A 15,703-nucleotide genomic window follows, 5' to 3' on the forward strand; every position below is an offset into this window, starting at 1 on the left:
CTCCTCCTCCCCTCCTCCTCCTCCTCCCCTCCTCCTCCTCCTCCTTATTCTACACGAGAAATCCCCTTAACCATGGTTAAGTAAAATCAAAATACGAGGAGTCAAATACTAACCATGGTTAAAGCCGGATCGGATACATTTGGTTGGGAGTTTGAGGAGTAGTCGACAATTATGTTGTGGCCTTTTGTTTCGACAGCGGCACCTGAGATTGGATTTCAATTCCTCGCAGAGGAATTCAAGTACTCTTTTCTTTTTTATTTTTTTATTTAATTATTTATTTATTTATTCGGACCATAAAATCGTCTCGTGAGTCTCATGCTTAATAGTCGCTTGCAATTACTCGCAAACCATGCATAACATGCGACCCTATCATTATTCTTCAACCTAATTTTTTCTATTTCCACTTTTGCCCCTACTATTAATTCTAATTTAATTTCCTAAATGTAGAACAAAAAAAATATTTTATTGAAAATAAAAATTATTTAAGGAAATGTTTTATTATTCCAAATAATGATTTGAGATGTCGAATTATAAAAATAGTTGTAGCTATAAATAATTATTAATTAATGTATTGAATATATTTTGGGTTGTAAATTTTAACAAAAAATGAAAATAATTTTTTTTTAAATTCAAATATTGAAAATATAAAACAAAACAAAATTATGAATCAATATTTATTTGATTAATTTGCATACCAAATAAGCTTAACAAATTGTATTTTGTTAATTAGTTGAATTTTATTGTGATTTTTAAAGTAATATTTAGGCTAATTACTTGTTGTTCCCACGTGCCAAGCGTGTACCAATTCTTTTGAAAATTAATTAATTAATTAGGGGATGTGAGTTGTAGATCTAATAAATTAAGAAATGTGTTGAAACTCCATTTTTTAAGAAATGTTTTAAGAAATTTGAGTTTTTTTTATAAATAAAATAAAATAAATTATATGGTTATTTTTAAATAAATTAAATGTTTTTTTAACTATATAATTTTTAACCATATAAAAGCCAATATACAAATTAAATGTTTAAACGGACTAATATTTTTTCTCTTTATTAAAAATAAATTAAATAAACTACTAAAAAACAACTTAAATTAATCCAGTTCAAAAATTTGTGGTTATATTGAGCTGAGTTGGTTATTTAATAAAAGTTATTTTGAATTAAAAAATTCACAATCTAAACAACTAAATTAGGTCTAAAAAGTTATCTTACTCTGACTCAGGAAGATTCTTACTCGGGCTAGTAGTCTAAAGCCACAAAGCAACAATGGAAGAATTGGGAAAAATGAATTTTGATTCCCATGTACGAGATTTTTCGGGAAGAATAAAAGGACGGTTGAAAATATTTTTTTTTTTTTGGGCCTTTTGACGCAAATAAGATTAGAATGGTAATTAATTTATATTATTTAAATAACTAAAAGACAAAAGAAAATTATAGCTTTTTGAACGCGACAAAATTAAATCAGATTCTTAATTAGCATCTTTGTTGTTATTATCCACTATGTTTCTAGCTCGGTTTTATAAAACTCAACTCTCGAGCTATACACTACTCATAAACCTATCACAAAATATAGATTCTACTTACTTCAAACTTCTAGCTGTAATTAACACCTCAACAAAATCTAAACACTATTAAAATTTTTGGTGAGAACGTACTTGTATAGTAATACTCGACCGTACATAGCACATTTTGAAAACACTTAAAGAGTCGTATAACCAATAACAACGATTCATTATTGAAAACGACTTAAATACGCCTTTTATTACATGTATACACAAATTCATGGTACAAATTTGAGTGGTCGAGTTTAGAATGATAATAAATTTATTTCGTGCATTGTTTAATTAAAAATGGAAAATAAATTATATATTTATTTATTTGTAGGGTTTGAGGTCACACGTTTTTTTAATGGTTCATCCAACTTGGCTGCCATTTTAATGGAGTACAATATAAGGTAAGCCCCAAGAAATTGATCCCCCACCAAACTTATCTCCTTTCTATTTATTTCTTTTTTTATTTTAAAATTTTATTAATAAAAATTCAACCTTTTATTGAATTATTCATTATATTATATTATATTATATTATATTTATTTAATTACGGTTGTTTTTTAAAATTTTAAAATGTAATTTGTGGGATATTAAACTAATAAAAATTGATTATATAAATAGGTGTTTATTAACTTGCTTTTTTGATTTATAAAAAAAAAAAAAAAAAAAAAAAAAAAAAAAAAAAAAAGATTCCTCCTTTGACTTAATTCACCAAATAGTCTGATAAAGCTTTAATCCTCATTGACTAAACAAAAGTTGATTAGAAATCCCATTTTGAAAGAAGACTAAAAATATAAATATTTTGTCCTTTTTTATTATTTTATTTAAAATTAATATTATTTTTTTTTTCCTTTTTAAGATCAAATTTTATATGTAAAAAAAATATATATAAAAATTAAAATGTTCCCAATAATATATGGTAAAAGAGAATATATATAATTTGGTTGAAATTAAAGCAAAATAAAATTGGTAGAAATTTCAATTTTCCACCGACCGACATGTCGTACTTGTACTTTGTACCACGTCAGGTCACACGCTTCACGACACTCCCAACTCTCTTGGTCACTGTGAAGTTGGATAAGATGGATAAAATATATAAAACAAAAGCTTTTTTAGTAAATATATAAAACTAAAACATCCATTAATTATTATTTATTATTGTTATTTTATATTATTTAATATTCAGCCCGTTTGTATTTTACTTTATTTTTCATTACAATACCATCAGTTTTTAAAAAATAATTTTTTAATAGTTAAAATTATTTAAATTGCCTTTAAAAAATCACTATTAAAATTAATTTTTGAAGTTAATTAATAAAATTAATATTTAAAATTAAGGACCAAATTCAAAATTATGAATTTACATATAATTAAATAAAATTTGGATTTATAAAAGATAAGGTTTATTTTGTAAGGCGAGTTCATAAAAACGTGTTGTTAATTGTGAAACCACGCGACTAAGAATCGTGTACGTCATATTCCTAAAGCTGCAAGGCAATACGAGTATAATTATAGAACACGCGCTTTGATAGTGGTTCACGTAATGAAGTTGGCTTCATCACAAAACAAAACGAACACGTTTTACATAGTGCATGTTGTCTACGTGTCTCTAGTGAAGTAAGACCGCCATGACGTGACAAAATCAGAAGGCGGGTCATGAGATAACATTTTTCTCACGCGTTCAGTAGATAATAATAATAATTGAGAGTAGTTATTATTCAGCGTCATAAGCAGGGTAGAGCTCGTGATTAACACGTGATTTTTAACATGGTTCGAGGAGGTGAAGGTTGCGTGAATCCACCACGTGACCTACATTCAATTTTTTTATTTTCATCTTTAGTCCTCTTATTCTTACCAATTTAATTTTTTTATTTATTACGTAATAAACCAATTCTCATGTTTTAAAACATTTATAATGANAAAAAAAAAAAAAAAAAAAAAAAAAAAAAAAAAAAAAAAAAAAAAAAAAAAAGACATAAATGCTAATTTCTAACCATTAATTATTGTAATATGGAAATGTATCAAATACAATAAAATATTTATGTTCTATATTTAATACATCTAACCTACTAAATATTAATTTAAATACATTTATATTTAATAAATTAAATAATTGTTTTTGTATTTGAGGTATATAATATATTAAAATTAATTTTAATATTTAAATTATATATTTTTTCTCACCTAACATATTAAATATTAATTTTAACATTTCACATTTTTTTTTGTTTAAACTTGCTTAATTAAAAAATTTAATTAATTAATTCTCAATTTTTATTAATTTATTACACATCACTTAATTATAAAATTATAGTTAAGCTCATACTCATAATAAAAGTTGTGTCCATCCATATAATCACTACAAACAGATTGATCTATCCAAATTTGTTTGTAATTATTTAAATATTCAATTTTTAAATAATATAATTTTTTTTTCCAGTGGCTGTACTATCAATATCAAATGTATTCCAACTTAATTTTATTTTTCAAGAAAATGTTGTTTTAATATTGAATAATAAATTAAAATTAATAGTAATAATACAACCATTTAATTGGAAACTATAATATTCTTACCTATTTAAATACATATCTTTAATGTCATAAACGTCTAACTTTTAAATATCCCACGTGTATCGACAAAAACAAGACATGTAGTCCAAATAGATAGTACACATCTGTCATGTTTTAGCATATTTTCATTATTAAATCATTTATAACCTTTTATTCATAATTATTTAATGTCTATAAAAAAAAAAAGTCTTAGTTCATAAAATTATTTATTTATTTAATATTAAATATAACTTAAAAATTTTCCAAGACGAAATAATATTAATAAATAAATAAAATACTCGAAACCCAATAACAAAAGAGCATCTAATTTAATTTAATTTAATTTTTTATTATTGAAATGTAATATTTATAGTCACGACACATGAAACACGTGCGACCAACAAATCTATCTCATTTTCAGCAATCTTCATAAAGCTGCAAAACTGAAGCCACGTTAATACGGAGACGACCAATTTGTTTGTTTGTTTTTTTATTTATTTATTTAATAAATTCAGAAAATGATTTTATTCTTTAAAAAAAAAAAAAAAAAAAACTTAGGATAATTGAGGTGCCACGTTTCAGATTGTGATTGGAGGAATGGGGTAGTTATATATAAAAGCTTTGTTGGTTCCAAAGCGTCAAATAAAACCAACTGCCCCTTCACGTGGTACGCACGGATACAAACAAATCCCGGGACCCACATGAATTACATTTTTTTCTTTTCTTTTTTTTGAAATAATCACACAAATGCTTATTTATTTAAATGAGGAAATATAATAATAATAATAATTATTATTATTTTCTTCTTGGGTGGAGAAAAAACCCACGCGGCTCACGTGGTAATAATAGAAAGTGGACGTGAGAAGTTGCGTGGTTAAGATGGTATTTAGGGAAGGTGGACCCCGCAGTGCTGTTGATGACGTCAGCGCTAATTTTCTAATTTATCATTTTCTCCCCCACTTTGTTTCCAATTTTCAAATCCACCCCACACTCCTTCTGTTTCTTATAACTCCGACACAACGTGTGTGCCCAACCTCCAAATACCCACTCATATGTGGCAACTTCATAATTAATTTCAGATGGGGGGTCCTGGGCCTAAAGTATGTGGGTAAAAGCTAGTGAACTGGGCCTCTGGGTTTTCAATAGCCCATTAAAGCTGGTGTGGAGCCTGGAGGCTAGGCCCATTATCCACTAGATTGTACAGTTACCCTGTTTGGCCCAAATTATTGATTGGGCCTTCCAACTGTTCAATGCAATTATTTTAAATAATTTCAGCCCAATCATACCAAATAATTTAAAATATATATATATATATATTTTTTTTCTTTTTGTAAAGATAGAGATAAAAAAAAAATAATGTTATAGCTTTGAATGAATTAGTTAGTGTTTTATTTAAAAAATATTTAATATTCTTCAACTTTTTAAAAAATTAAAAATAAATGCATTACCAAACTTGTAACGATGAAGAATGTGAACTTCGATTAAAAGACCAATGTCCTGCTTGTGATACGATTGAAATTACACAATGAACCTTCAGTCATAAAAATTCTACACCTTGAGCATAACACACGAACAAATAAGTCTTATTAGTCAAATTTTGAAATGTTGGGTTAGCATAAAAAAGACAATAAATCATGCCGATGTCGAAGAAGATGCCGTTTGATGAATCAAATATGGAAGTTTTTTGGTCCAAAAAATAGAATATTTATATGAAAAACAAATGAAAGCGTAGATATTAATTATTTTCAAATTGATTTTTCTTAAATCGAGACGGTTGGACGATGAAAGTCCCACATCGGCTAATTTAGAGAATGACTCCTCCCTTATTTGCTCACTCATAATGTTCGGACCCCACATTTTTCCATTTGTATGAGTCTGCTTAACTAAAACAAAGACATGAGAGGTTACGTGTGACATTAAAATTTATTATATTTGAAAAAAAATAGTAAATGGAAATAATTGGTATGATTTTTGGTAATTATTCATAATTTAAAGGTATAGGGTGTTGGGGGGCAAGAAACTTTCCCTCCCTTTGAAATTGGCCTCTTCCTCCTCCTAGAAATTGGATCATCACTTCTGAAATACAAATTCCCACTGAATTCGATTCCATCCCAAATCAGTTTCCGATTTGGGTTCTCATCAATTTCTATGCGCAATGGAGTGGAACCCAGAAACCCTACAGCTCCTTTCCCAGTGCTTTCTTCACACTCTCTCTCCCGCTCCTGAGCCCCGCCGCCGCGCCGAAGCCTCCCTTGCCGAAGCTGCCGACCGTCCCAACTACGGTCTTGCTGTTCTTCGCCTTGTCGCTGAACCATCTGTCGATGAACAGATCCGTCAAGCCGCCGCCGTCAACTTCAAAAACCATTTACGGCTCCGATGGCCATCCAATGTGTCGGACGACTCGAATGCTTCTTCTCTGCCTTCGATTCCCGACTCCGAGAAGGACCAAATCAAAGCCCTAATTGTGCCGCTTATGCTTTCGTCTACTCAGCGAATCCAGAGTCAGCTAAGCGAGGCTTTGGCTTTGATTAGTAAACACGACTTCCCGAAATCGTGGCCTTCCTTGCTTCCGGAGCTTGTCGTGAGTCTGCAGAAGGCGTCTCTGGCTTCCGATTATGCATCTGTTAACGGTATTCTTGGCACTGCTAGTTCTATATTTAAGAAGTTTCGGTATCAATATAAAACCAATGATCTTTTGCTTGATTTGAAGTATTGCCTGGACAATTTTGCGGCTCCCTTGTTAGAAATTTTTCTCAAAACTGCTGCTTTAATTGATTCTGCTGTGACCTCGGGTGCTCCTGCGGCCACTCTACGGCCCCTGTTTGAGTCTCAGAGGCTATGTTGTAGGATATTTTACTCGTTGAATTTTCAAGAGCTTCCCGAGTTCTTTGAGGATCATATGAAAGAGTGGATGAGTGAATTCCGGAAATATCTTACTATCAATTATCCTGCACTTGAAAGTAGTGGCAATGATGGACTTGCTTTAGTTGATGAACTTCGTGCTGCAGTTTGCGAGAATATTAATCTTTATATGGAAAAAAACGAAGAGGAGTTTCAGGGGTACTTGAATGATTTTGCTCTTGCTGTCTGGGGCTTACTGGGGAATGTATCTCAGTCATCGAGCCGGGACCAGCTGGCTGTTATGGCTATGAAGTTTTTGACTACTGTTAGCACGAGTGTACACCACACCTTATTTGCAGGCGAGGGAGTGATACCTGAGATTTGTAAGAGCATAGTTATTCCCAATGTGAGGCTGAGGGATGACGACGAAGAACTATTTGAAATGAACTATGTTGAATTCATTAGGAGGGATATGGAAGGTAGCGATCTGGATACTAGGAGGAGGATTGCTTGTGAACTTCTTAAAGGAATTGCAACCAACTACAAACAGCAGGTGACGGACATGGTATCCTCTCAGATACAGCAATTGTTAAGTTCATTTGGGCTAAATCCTGCTCAGAATTGGAAAGATAAAGATTGTGCAATATATTTGGTTGTCTCACTTGCCACTAAGAAAGCTGGGGGCTCTTCTGTTTCAACTGATCTTGTAGATGTTCAGAATTTCTTTGCATCAGTAATCATTCCAGAATTGCAAAATTCAGACGTTAATGGTCTACCAATGCTTAAGGCAGGTGCGCTCAAGTTCTTTGCTGTGTTCCGTAATCTGATATCAAAACCTGTTGCATTACAAATGTTTCCTGATTTGGTTCGGTTCCTTGGTTCTGAGTCAAATGTGGTTCATTCCTATGCTGCTATTTGTATTGAAAAATTGTTGCTGGTCAAGGAGGATTCAGGTGTGGCCAGGTATAACTCTATGGATATTGCTCCAACTTTTCCCGAGATGATGACTAAGCTCTTTAATGCCTTTAAATTTCCTGAATCTGAGGAGAACCAATACATTATGAAGTGTATAATGAGAGTTCTTGGAGTTGCTGACATACCTCGTGAGGTTGCAGGACCATGCATTGTTGGGTTGACTTCTATTTTAAATGAAGTATGTCGAAATCCAAAAAATCCTGTTTTCAACCACTATATGTTTGAATCTGTGGCTCTTCTCATTAGAAGGGCTTGCGAAAGGGATCCTTCTTTAATATCCGCCTTTGAGGCTAGCCTGTTTCCCAGCCTTCAAATGATACTGGCCAATGATGTTACCGAGTTCTTCCCATACGCCTTTCAACTGTTAGCACAGCTTGTGGAGTTGAATAATCCTCCTATTCCACCAAGCTACATGCAGATTTTTGAGATCCTATTGTCACCTGAATCTTGGAAAAGAGCCTCTAATGTCCCAGCACTTGTTCGGTTACTTCAAGCTTTCCTTCAGAAGGCACCTCATGAACTTAACCAAGGTGGGCGCCTGACACAGGTTCTTGGAATATTTAGTAATCTGGTCTCATCTCCAAGCACTGCAGATCAAGGCTTTTATGTGCTCAACACTGTTATTGAATCTCTTGAATATAGTGTGATTGAACAGTACATTGGCCACATCTGGGCTGTTCTTTTTGGACAGCTCCAAAGTAGACGGACAGTAAAGTTCATCAAGTCACTTTTGATATTTATGTCCCTTTTTCTTGTTAAAAATGGTCATAAAAATCTTTTGGATACGATCAACAGTGTTCAGAATGGCATATTTATCCAAATCTTGAAGCAATTTTGGATACCTAATCTTAAACTGATAACTGGGGCCATTGAGCTTAAGTTAACTGCAGTTGCTTCAACCAGACTTATCTGTGAGTGTCCAGCACTTTTGGATGCTGCATTTACTGAAGACTGGGGGAAAATGCTGGATAGCATTGTTACCCTTCTTTCTCGACCCGAACAGGAAAGGGTTGACGACGAGCCAGAGATGCCCGATATTGCTGAAAATGCTGGTTATAGTGCAAGCTTTGTTCGCCTATACAATGCAGGGAAGAAGGAAGATGATCCTCTGAAAGATATAAAGGATCCGAAGCAATTTCTCGTAGCATCTTTGTCGAAGCTTTCTGCTCTTTCTCCTGGGAGGTATCCCCAAGTCATCAGTCAGTATCTTGACCCTACAAATCAAGCTGCACTGCTTCAGTTCTGCAGATCTTACAATTGCCCGATAGCTTGAGTAAGTTATTTAATCCTGTGGGTTGTGATAGTTAACAAGTTTATATATCAGGCACGTGTTTGTGTTATTAATCTCTATAGTGTTAACATCATCCTGTATCTAATCATGTACTCCTGCAACCTTTCAGGAGTTTGTGCTGAATTGAAGCAGGTTTTTGTGGACAAGTTAATCTTTAAACTTATTCATCTCTTGGCGTTATTCCATTTGGGGGCGTATTCAAGTTTCATATCATCGTGTACTTCCACAATTGTGGTAATGGTCGGTCAGGCGAATCAAACGTGGTTTACAAAGTTTTGGTACAACACTTCCTCCCTCTTCCTTCATCCTCTTTTTCTATGTGGTCAAGTTCAAGTGTCTGTCATGTTGTGCATGCAGAGTCAGTCATGAACAAAGCATAGATGTTCATTGCGGTCTAAGAGTTGTACTGTTGCATCGAGTTTTCCTCTCCCTTTTGCTTCTATTCTGAAATTTTCTCTTGTCATTTTGACATCACATGTAAACACTTGTTATCTCATTGCTGTGATATTCAGCTGCAAGTTCATATACATATCAGTTGGGTTATTGTGGCTGGTGTAGAAAGATTACTTTTTTACAACGTTCTTATCTGCATTTTATCTGGATGATTAGAAGTAATTACATTTTTTTGATTGTTTGAAATTTATGATAATAAAAGGTTAAATTACAAATATTTATCAGAAATAAAATTGCAAGTTAAGAAATCTATTAAGTTTTTATTGTATTTTTATCTTATGGAAATTACAGAAAGAGCCTCTTAAATTAGGTTTTGACTAATTATATTATAGAGAATGTTTTTACACATGAGATCATATCATCATCTTTCACGGGTTTTCATGAATTGGGTTGCTGATCCAGACGACTCAAATAGAGTTCACGGTTTAACCCAACCTAATCCTCTATTTTCAAGTTGAATTGGGTTGTCGGGGTTCTTTATTAGTTTTTTTTGTTCACTTATCTATAATACATATAACATTAATAACTAAAATGTCATGAAATTCAAATATGAAACATCGGTTACAAACTTCAAATATTATTCATTTTCATAATAGTCTTAAAACTAGGGCCAGATTAGATTATAACCTTATTTTTCGGGTTGGTCGGATTGACCTAACACAAAAATGTAGGTGGGTAGTTCAAATTGGTTGATATTACCGAGACAAAAAGTTATTATTATTATTATTTTGTAATGTAGCCCCAAAGTTATCTTCTTGATCGGAAAAGAAAGGAGACAAGAGAAGAGAGAAGCAAAGATAATAGGTTAATTGAGTCCACTTCATGAAGTGACTCATGGACAGTACCGCTCTCTCAAGCAATACCCCCTCGCCAATGGCCACCACCACCTGCTTTTCTTGTCCTTTCAGAGTTCTTAAAAGCTAAAACATGATGTGGGAGAATATTAGACTTTAGTCCCTAGAATTTGCCTTTACAGCAATTTGATTGCTTCTAAGAACTTCAAGTATGAAGTAAAATGAAGAAGAAAAGCTAAAGAATCGAAACAGAGATATATTACTTGGATCTGTTAGCTCAAATATGATCCTCATATATACAAACAACATTCTACATATTGTAAATCTATGCTACACAGATACACAAACAGAGCTTATACTTCATTCAGAGTACGTACCCTTCTCAATTCATCCTTCATTCTAAAATCTAGGCCTACAAAGAAGGAAGCATCCACCCTACAGTCCACCCCAGAAGCAATCCTGCACTCACCAGGCTCAATCCTACAGCTATGGCAACCGCATAAGTCGAAATATCACTCCCATGCCGATCCCGCTTGATTCTTTTCTGCCTTGTGAATTTCTGCCTATTCTTGTAAGGCATCCATGGAAGACCCATTGGAAAAAGAGTGGACATTGGGTGATCATTGTTCTTATTCTGCAGGCTTTCTAGTTGCAGCAGTTGAAACCATTGCTTATATGCAAAGAGTTGGGATGCTTGTCTGAAGAACAGCTCAACTATGTGCTCCTTTTCGGCATGGGCTCGCTTTGCTGCAAGCTCAGCTTCCCTTGCACGGGTTTGAGAATGAAGCAGTGCATCCATTAGCTCAGCTTTGCTAGCATTGTCTTCAGAAGTTTGTGTTGTTTTTGTCAAATTGTTGGGAATTGTACAACTGCACTCAACACAGGAGTTCCAGTTATATCTTAGTAAGGCCTTGCTAAAAGATAATCGATCCATGCATTCGACTCGACTATTTAACTTGGCTACAAAACGGTTCTAAAAGAATGGCAATGGTCATTTATCATATATTTTAGTCTAAGATGAGAGAATACTTAAGAATTTAATCTATCTCAACAAAGTTGCAGATCAGGAAATCATAGAAATACAGCAACCAGGAATTCACATTGTACCTCAAAGATTTATGAGCTCCACGCAGCAAGTTCCCTTGCTCAGTTGATTCACCCGGTTCTCTCTGTGTTTTGCCAAAACGACAAAAATCGAGCCCGCAATTTCTGTGGTTTGACTCGAACGTAGAACCCCAATTCATATCATGTTCATAGGATTGCTTTTGGCCATAAGGGAGTCTCTNCGTAGAACCCCAATTCATATCATGTTCATAGGATTGCTTTTGGGCATAAGGGAGTCTCGTAAGGTTCAAACATGTTTTTTTAGGTGGCGGAAGATCACAATTTTCTATATGATCAAGAGATTTCTGTGCAACCCAATAGGCTAATTCATCTTTATCTGTTATCCACCACCATGGCTCAGCCTTGTCCTCTTGAATCCAAGGAGAATCTGGATCTAAGTAAAACTCATCTTGTGTTTTGGAAACTGTTTTGCTGTTGAAAGAATCCTTATCTAAACATTCAAAGTTTGATTTCATATCTATACTACCAAGACATTCTTGAGAGTCTGTACCATCCAAGGTTTTTATGTCTTCATTCATAATGGTATTCACCCTCTTTGAGCAGATATCAGAGACACCATGATCAGTGTCTAGAGAATACCTGCTGTAGTCATCATTGCTACCTTCAGTAGGGTGAAGNATATCAGAGACACCATGATCAGTGTCTAGAGAATACCTGCTGTGGTCATCATTGCTACCTTCAGTAGGGTGAAGATCAATTGAAGAACAAGATTTTTCAGTACCAGATTTTGAAGTTTCATTGCCAGCCTCTGGGGTGAAAATCTTTTGGTATCCATAGCTAGATTGTGGCTGAAGCCACCATTTCGACTCGGGAAATAAACTAGAATATGAAGAAGCTCTGCTAAAAGGCATAAAACCTATGGAAGGTTGATCTGGTTCATCTGCTGCTGCATTGGCAGGTCCAGAATCAACCGGTTTGGTCGTTGAAGACGATGATTGACAGCAAGCTAATCTGGGAGCCCTTTTGGCATCTTCTTGAACAAAGCAACGATTTACTGTCCTCTGAAAAGCAGCCCTTGCTTCTGCTGCTGCCATTAAAGTCCTATCTATGACACAGCAAAGCAGAACTTTAACCAAAGATCCACATGAAAACAACTAAAAAAACAGGACATTGAGAGCCTTCAAAAAAGCACATAATGCAGAAGAACAGGTAGAAGATGGTGTTCAAAATTCATATGAAGCAGAGTAACTATAAAGAATCTGGATCAGAAAACATTTAAAGTTCATGAACTTGAAATGAAGAGCATTAATTAGTAATCAGAAAGAACAGGAGATATCTGAGTTTGAATCCCCAGTTCATAGAATGGTGATTTCAGTTCAAGAATTGCCATATAGAAACTCACATTAGTTCTTGAGATCTAAATTGGCAAAGTTGAACACCCTCCCCAAACCTCTTAATCAACACCCAAATGCAAGTTCTGAAGGATTGATTAACCCCACTTGATATTCATTTGTTTTGAACACAAATGGCAGCAAAAGGAACACAAAACATCACCTCAACCAGTTAAATTTAGCTGCATATTTGAAGGTTAAGCAAAAAACCAAACCCCCCCTTTTGCCCTTTGCTCATAAACATTCCTCAAGTCCAAATCAGAAAGGATTATGTAAATTGAAATCAACATCAAAAAAGAAAAGGATCCAGGTTTAGCAGACCCAAGAAAAAAAAAACCCTGAAATCAGGCAACTCACCAACACAATCATTTTAACAAACAGATAGAACCCACTTAACAGAAACAAGGTGAACAAGAAGAATGAAAGCAACCCAATGATCCAAAGCCCCTCAGAGATCAGCAAGAACTAAAAAAAAAAAGCAACAGATTGTAAATTAAATGGGTACCTTGAAAATCAAGCTGAATCAATTACAGAATTTGGGTCAAACGCAAGGCTTTAAGAGATTAAAAATCTCGGGAAAAGAAATCTAAAACGAAAGGAAGAAGATGACGCATCGCGGGGGAGGAGACTGTAGAAGAGGTGTCAGTCTTCCAAATTCTGCCGATATTTTTATTGAATTTTTATCTTTTTCTTCGTTCAGTTATCATTATTTGCGGTCGATTTCTGGAGGGAGCGCTTTAATAATCAACAGCAAGATTGAAACCGAAATGTGGACTGAAACGGTGTCGTTACGTTCAAAACCCAACATTTTCTTGTCNTTTTTTTGTTTTTTTTTTTTGTTTTGTTTTCAAATGGTTTTGCATAATGATTTTAAAAAATTGTTTTTCAAATACTTGATTGGACCAACGTGACAATTACATATGACCATATATTTGATTAAAAGATTAATAGTTTAAATAAGAAATTAAGGATGAAGAATATTCATATAACTCGAGAATCCGACCAATTCAAACTACTCAACCCCATTATAAAAATCAAATTGGGTTAGATTTTCTTTTTGGGTTGAGTTAAATTTTAGAAAAATTAAAAAAATTTAAGTCCGTTTGCGGGTTGACATTTGTTTGGTTGGGTCAGCTCCACTAACCCATAATTATAACTCAACCCTACTTTTAAGATAAATATGAAGATTAAGAATGTTTGATGTTTATAACCTATATGAGTAATTCATTGTAATTTGTGAATATTTAACATTTAAGTTGGATCGTGACCCGTGTTAGTAACTCAATCCTACCCAACTAAATTGAAAATAGTGGGTTGAGTTAGGTTGGAGTGTGAACTCTATTAAGGTTGTTTGGGTCATCAACTTAATCTACCCAAAAGTTCGAATTTGTTTCAAAAGATTTCCTTAATTGAACCCAATTCATATGTACCCGACCAGAGACGTGAGAAACTAAATGTAATGAAGGTGTTGGGCCCATGGTTTTGGGGATTTTGCACCTTGTGAGGGAACATAAATTGAAACAATGGGTATAGCCATTGAAGCATGATAGAGTTTGGTAGGGGTTAGTTTTTGTGGTTAAAGAAGAGATCAAAACAATTAGTTTTTGTGCTTTATGACTCAAAAAAAGTTTATTCTATGGGACCCTTTTGCTTAGCCCACTGATTCAACCATGCCTTAATCATACCACCATGGAACAAAATCTAAATCGATTCACTCCCTTTTTCTTTTTCTAGTTTTAGGAATCATGTGAACTTAAGAAAGGATCGAATCTAATAAAAAAAGAAAAAAAGAGAGAAAAAATTAAGTAATAAAATGACGTAGAAGAGAACCCAGATTCCAAATGAACGGAAGCGTGACTGAATTGATCTCGATCACTTTTCGGTACAGAACAAAAGAGGGGAGGAGATTCTCGAAACCAAAAAAATGATCCAATAACTTCGAAAGAATTGAACGAAGAGCAGTATGAGGTGAAAATTTAGACTCATTAGAGAATTTGAGAACAAAATTGATTCAAATAGAAGAACGTTACCTAAACGAACAAACAATTGTTTTCTTGTGATTTAAGTCATACACATTTTAGAATAATTGTTTTTTAATAAATTTGACATTAAGTATTAATATAAAGTAACAAAAATCCTGTCTTTATTTTGATAATTGTAGCTAAACTACAACAATTTTGCTTCAATTTACCAAATACTAATATGCTTCATATGACCATTGATCATTGATTTTCCAAACAAGTATCACGATTGTCACTAAATCATATCAAGTCATCGTCACATAAATTTTTCATCTAACTTTCTATTAGATCTACTCCAATGACAGTTTCAAAACATTTGTGAATATTATGAAACAAAGANTCATTGATTTTCCAAACAAGTATCACGATTGTCACTAAATCATTTCAAGTCATCGTCACATAAATTTTTCATCTAACGTTCTATTAGATATACTCCAATGACAGTTTCAAAACATTTGTGAATGTTATGAAACAAAGAATATAGAGCTTTTAAGTTAGAGAAGCTTGAGGCTCAAGCAAAGTCTCTCTTGAGAGAGAGGAATGAGTCAGCTTGACGAGAGGCCCCGTCGCTCCAATCGATCATATTCTGTCGTTCGTCGATCAAGCAGTAATATATGATTAGACAAAAAAGAGGAAGCCAAAAATGATAATTCACATTCAATTTCAACTCAGAATGTACAGTGAAAGGAATCAAACACGAACCTAATGACAAAAGAACGNTTCACATTCAATTTCAACTCAGAATGTACAGTGAAAGGAATCACACACGAACC

At 33.6% G+C, this 15,703-nt stretch overlaps 2 protein-coding genes across 2 annotated transcripts; one reads left to right on the top strand and one right to left on the bottom strand.

The window, feature by feature from the left end:
* The first annotated feature begins 6,106 nt into the window (after window positions 1-6,106).
* On the top strand, window positions 6,107-9,749 carry LOC111800378 (exportin-2). Its single transcript, XM_023684039.1, has 2 exons — window positions 6,107-9,188; window positions 9,316-9,749. The coding sequence occupies exon 1, from the start codon at window positions 6,255-6,257 to the stop codon at window positions 9,186-9,188; it is 2,934 nt and encodes a 977-aa protein (XP_023539807.1). The 5' UTR covers window positions 6,107-6,254; the 3' UTR covers window positions 9,316-9,749.
* A 940-nt stretch (window positions 9,750-10,689) lies between these two features.
* On the bottom strand, window positions 10,690-13,622 carry LOC111801199. The gene is made up of 4 exons (XM_023685207.1): window positions 13,415-13,622; window positions 12,271-12,623; window positions 11,561-12,195; window positions 10,690-11,322 (listed from the first exon to the last, which is right to left on the bottom strand). Exons 2-4 carry the CDS (start codon window positions 12,610-12,612, stop codon window positions 10,866-10,868), a joined length of 1,434 nt encoding a protein of 477 aa, XP_023540975.1. The 5' UTR covers window positions 12,613-12,623; window positions 13,415-13,622; the 3' UTR covers window positions 10,690-10,865.
* Window positions 13,623-15,703: the final 2,081 nt, after the last annotated feature.

This window comes from Cucurbita pepo, chromosome LG08 (genome assembly GCF_002806865.2).
Source record: "Cucurbita pepo subsp. pepo cultivar mu-cu-16 chromosome LG08, ASM280686v2, whole genome shotgun sequence".
Classification (NCBI taxonomy): domain Eukaryota; kingdom Viridiplantae; phylum Streptophyta; class Magnoliopsida; order Cucurbitales; family Cucurbitaceae; genus Cucurbita; species Cucurbita pepo.

Bases quoted from the DNA above. Each gene is read 5' to 3' on its own strand.
- LOC111800378 (XM_023684039.1), top strand. From the start codon at position 6,255: ATGGAGTGGAACCCAGAAACCCTACAGCTCCTTTCCCAGTGCTTTCTT.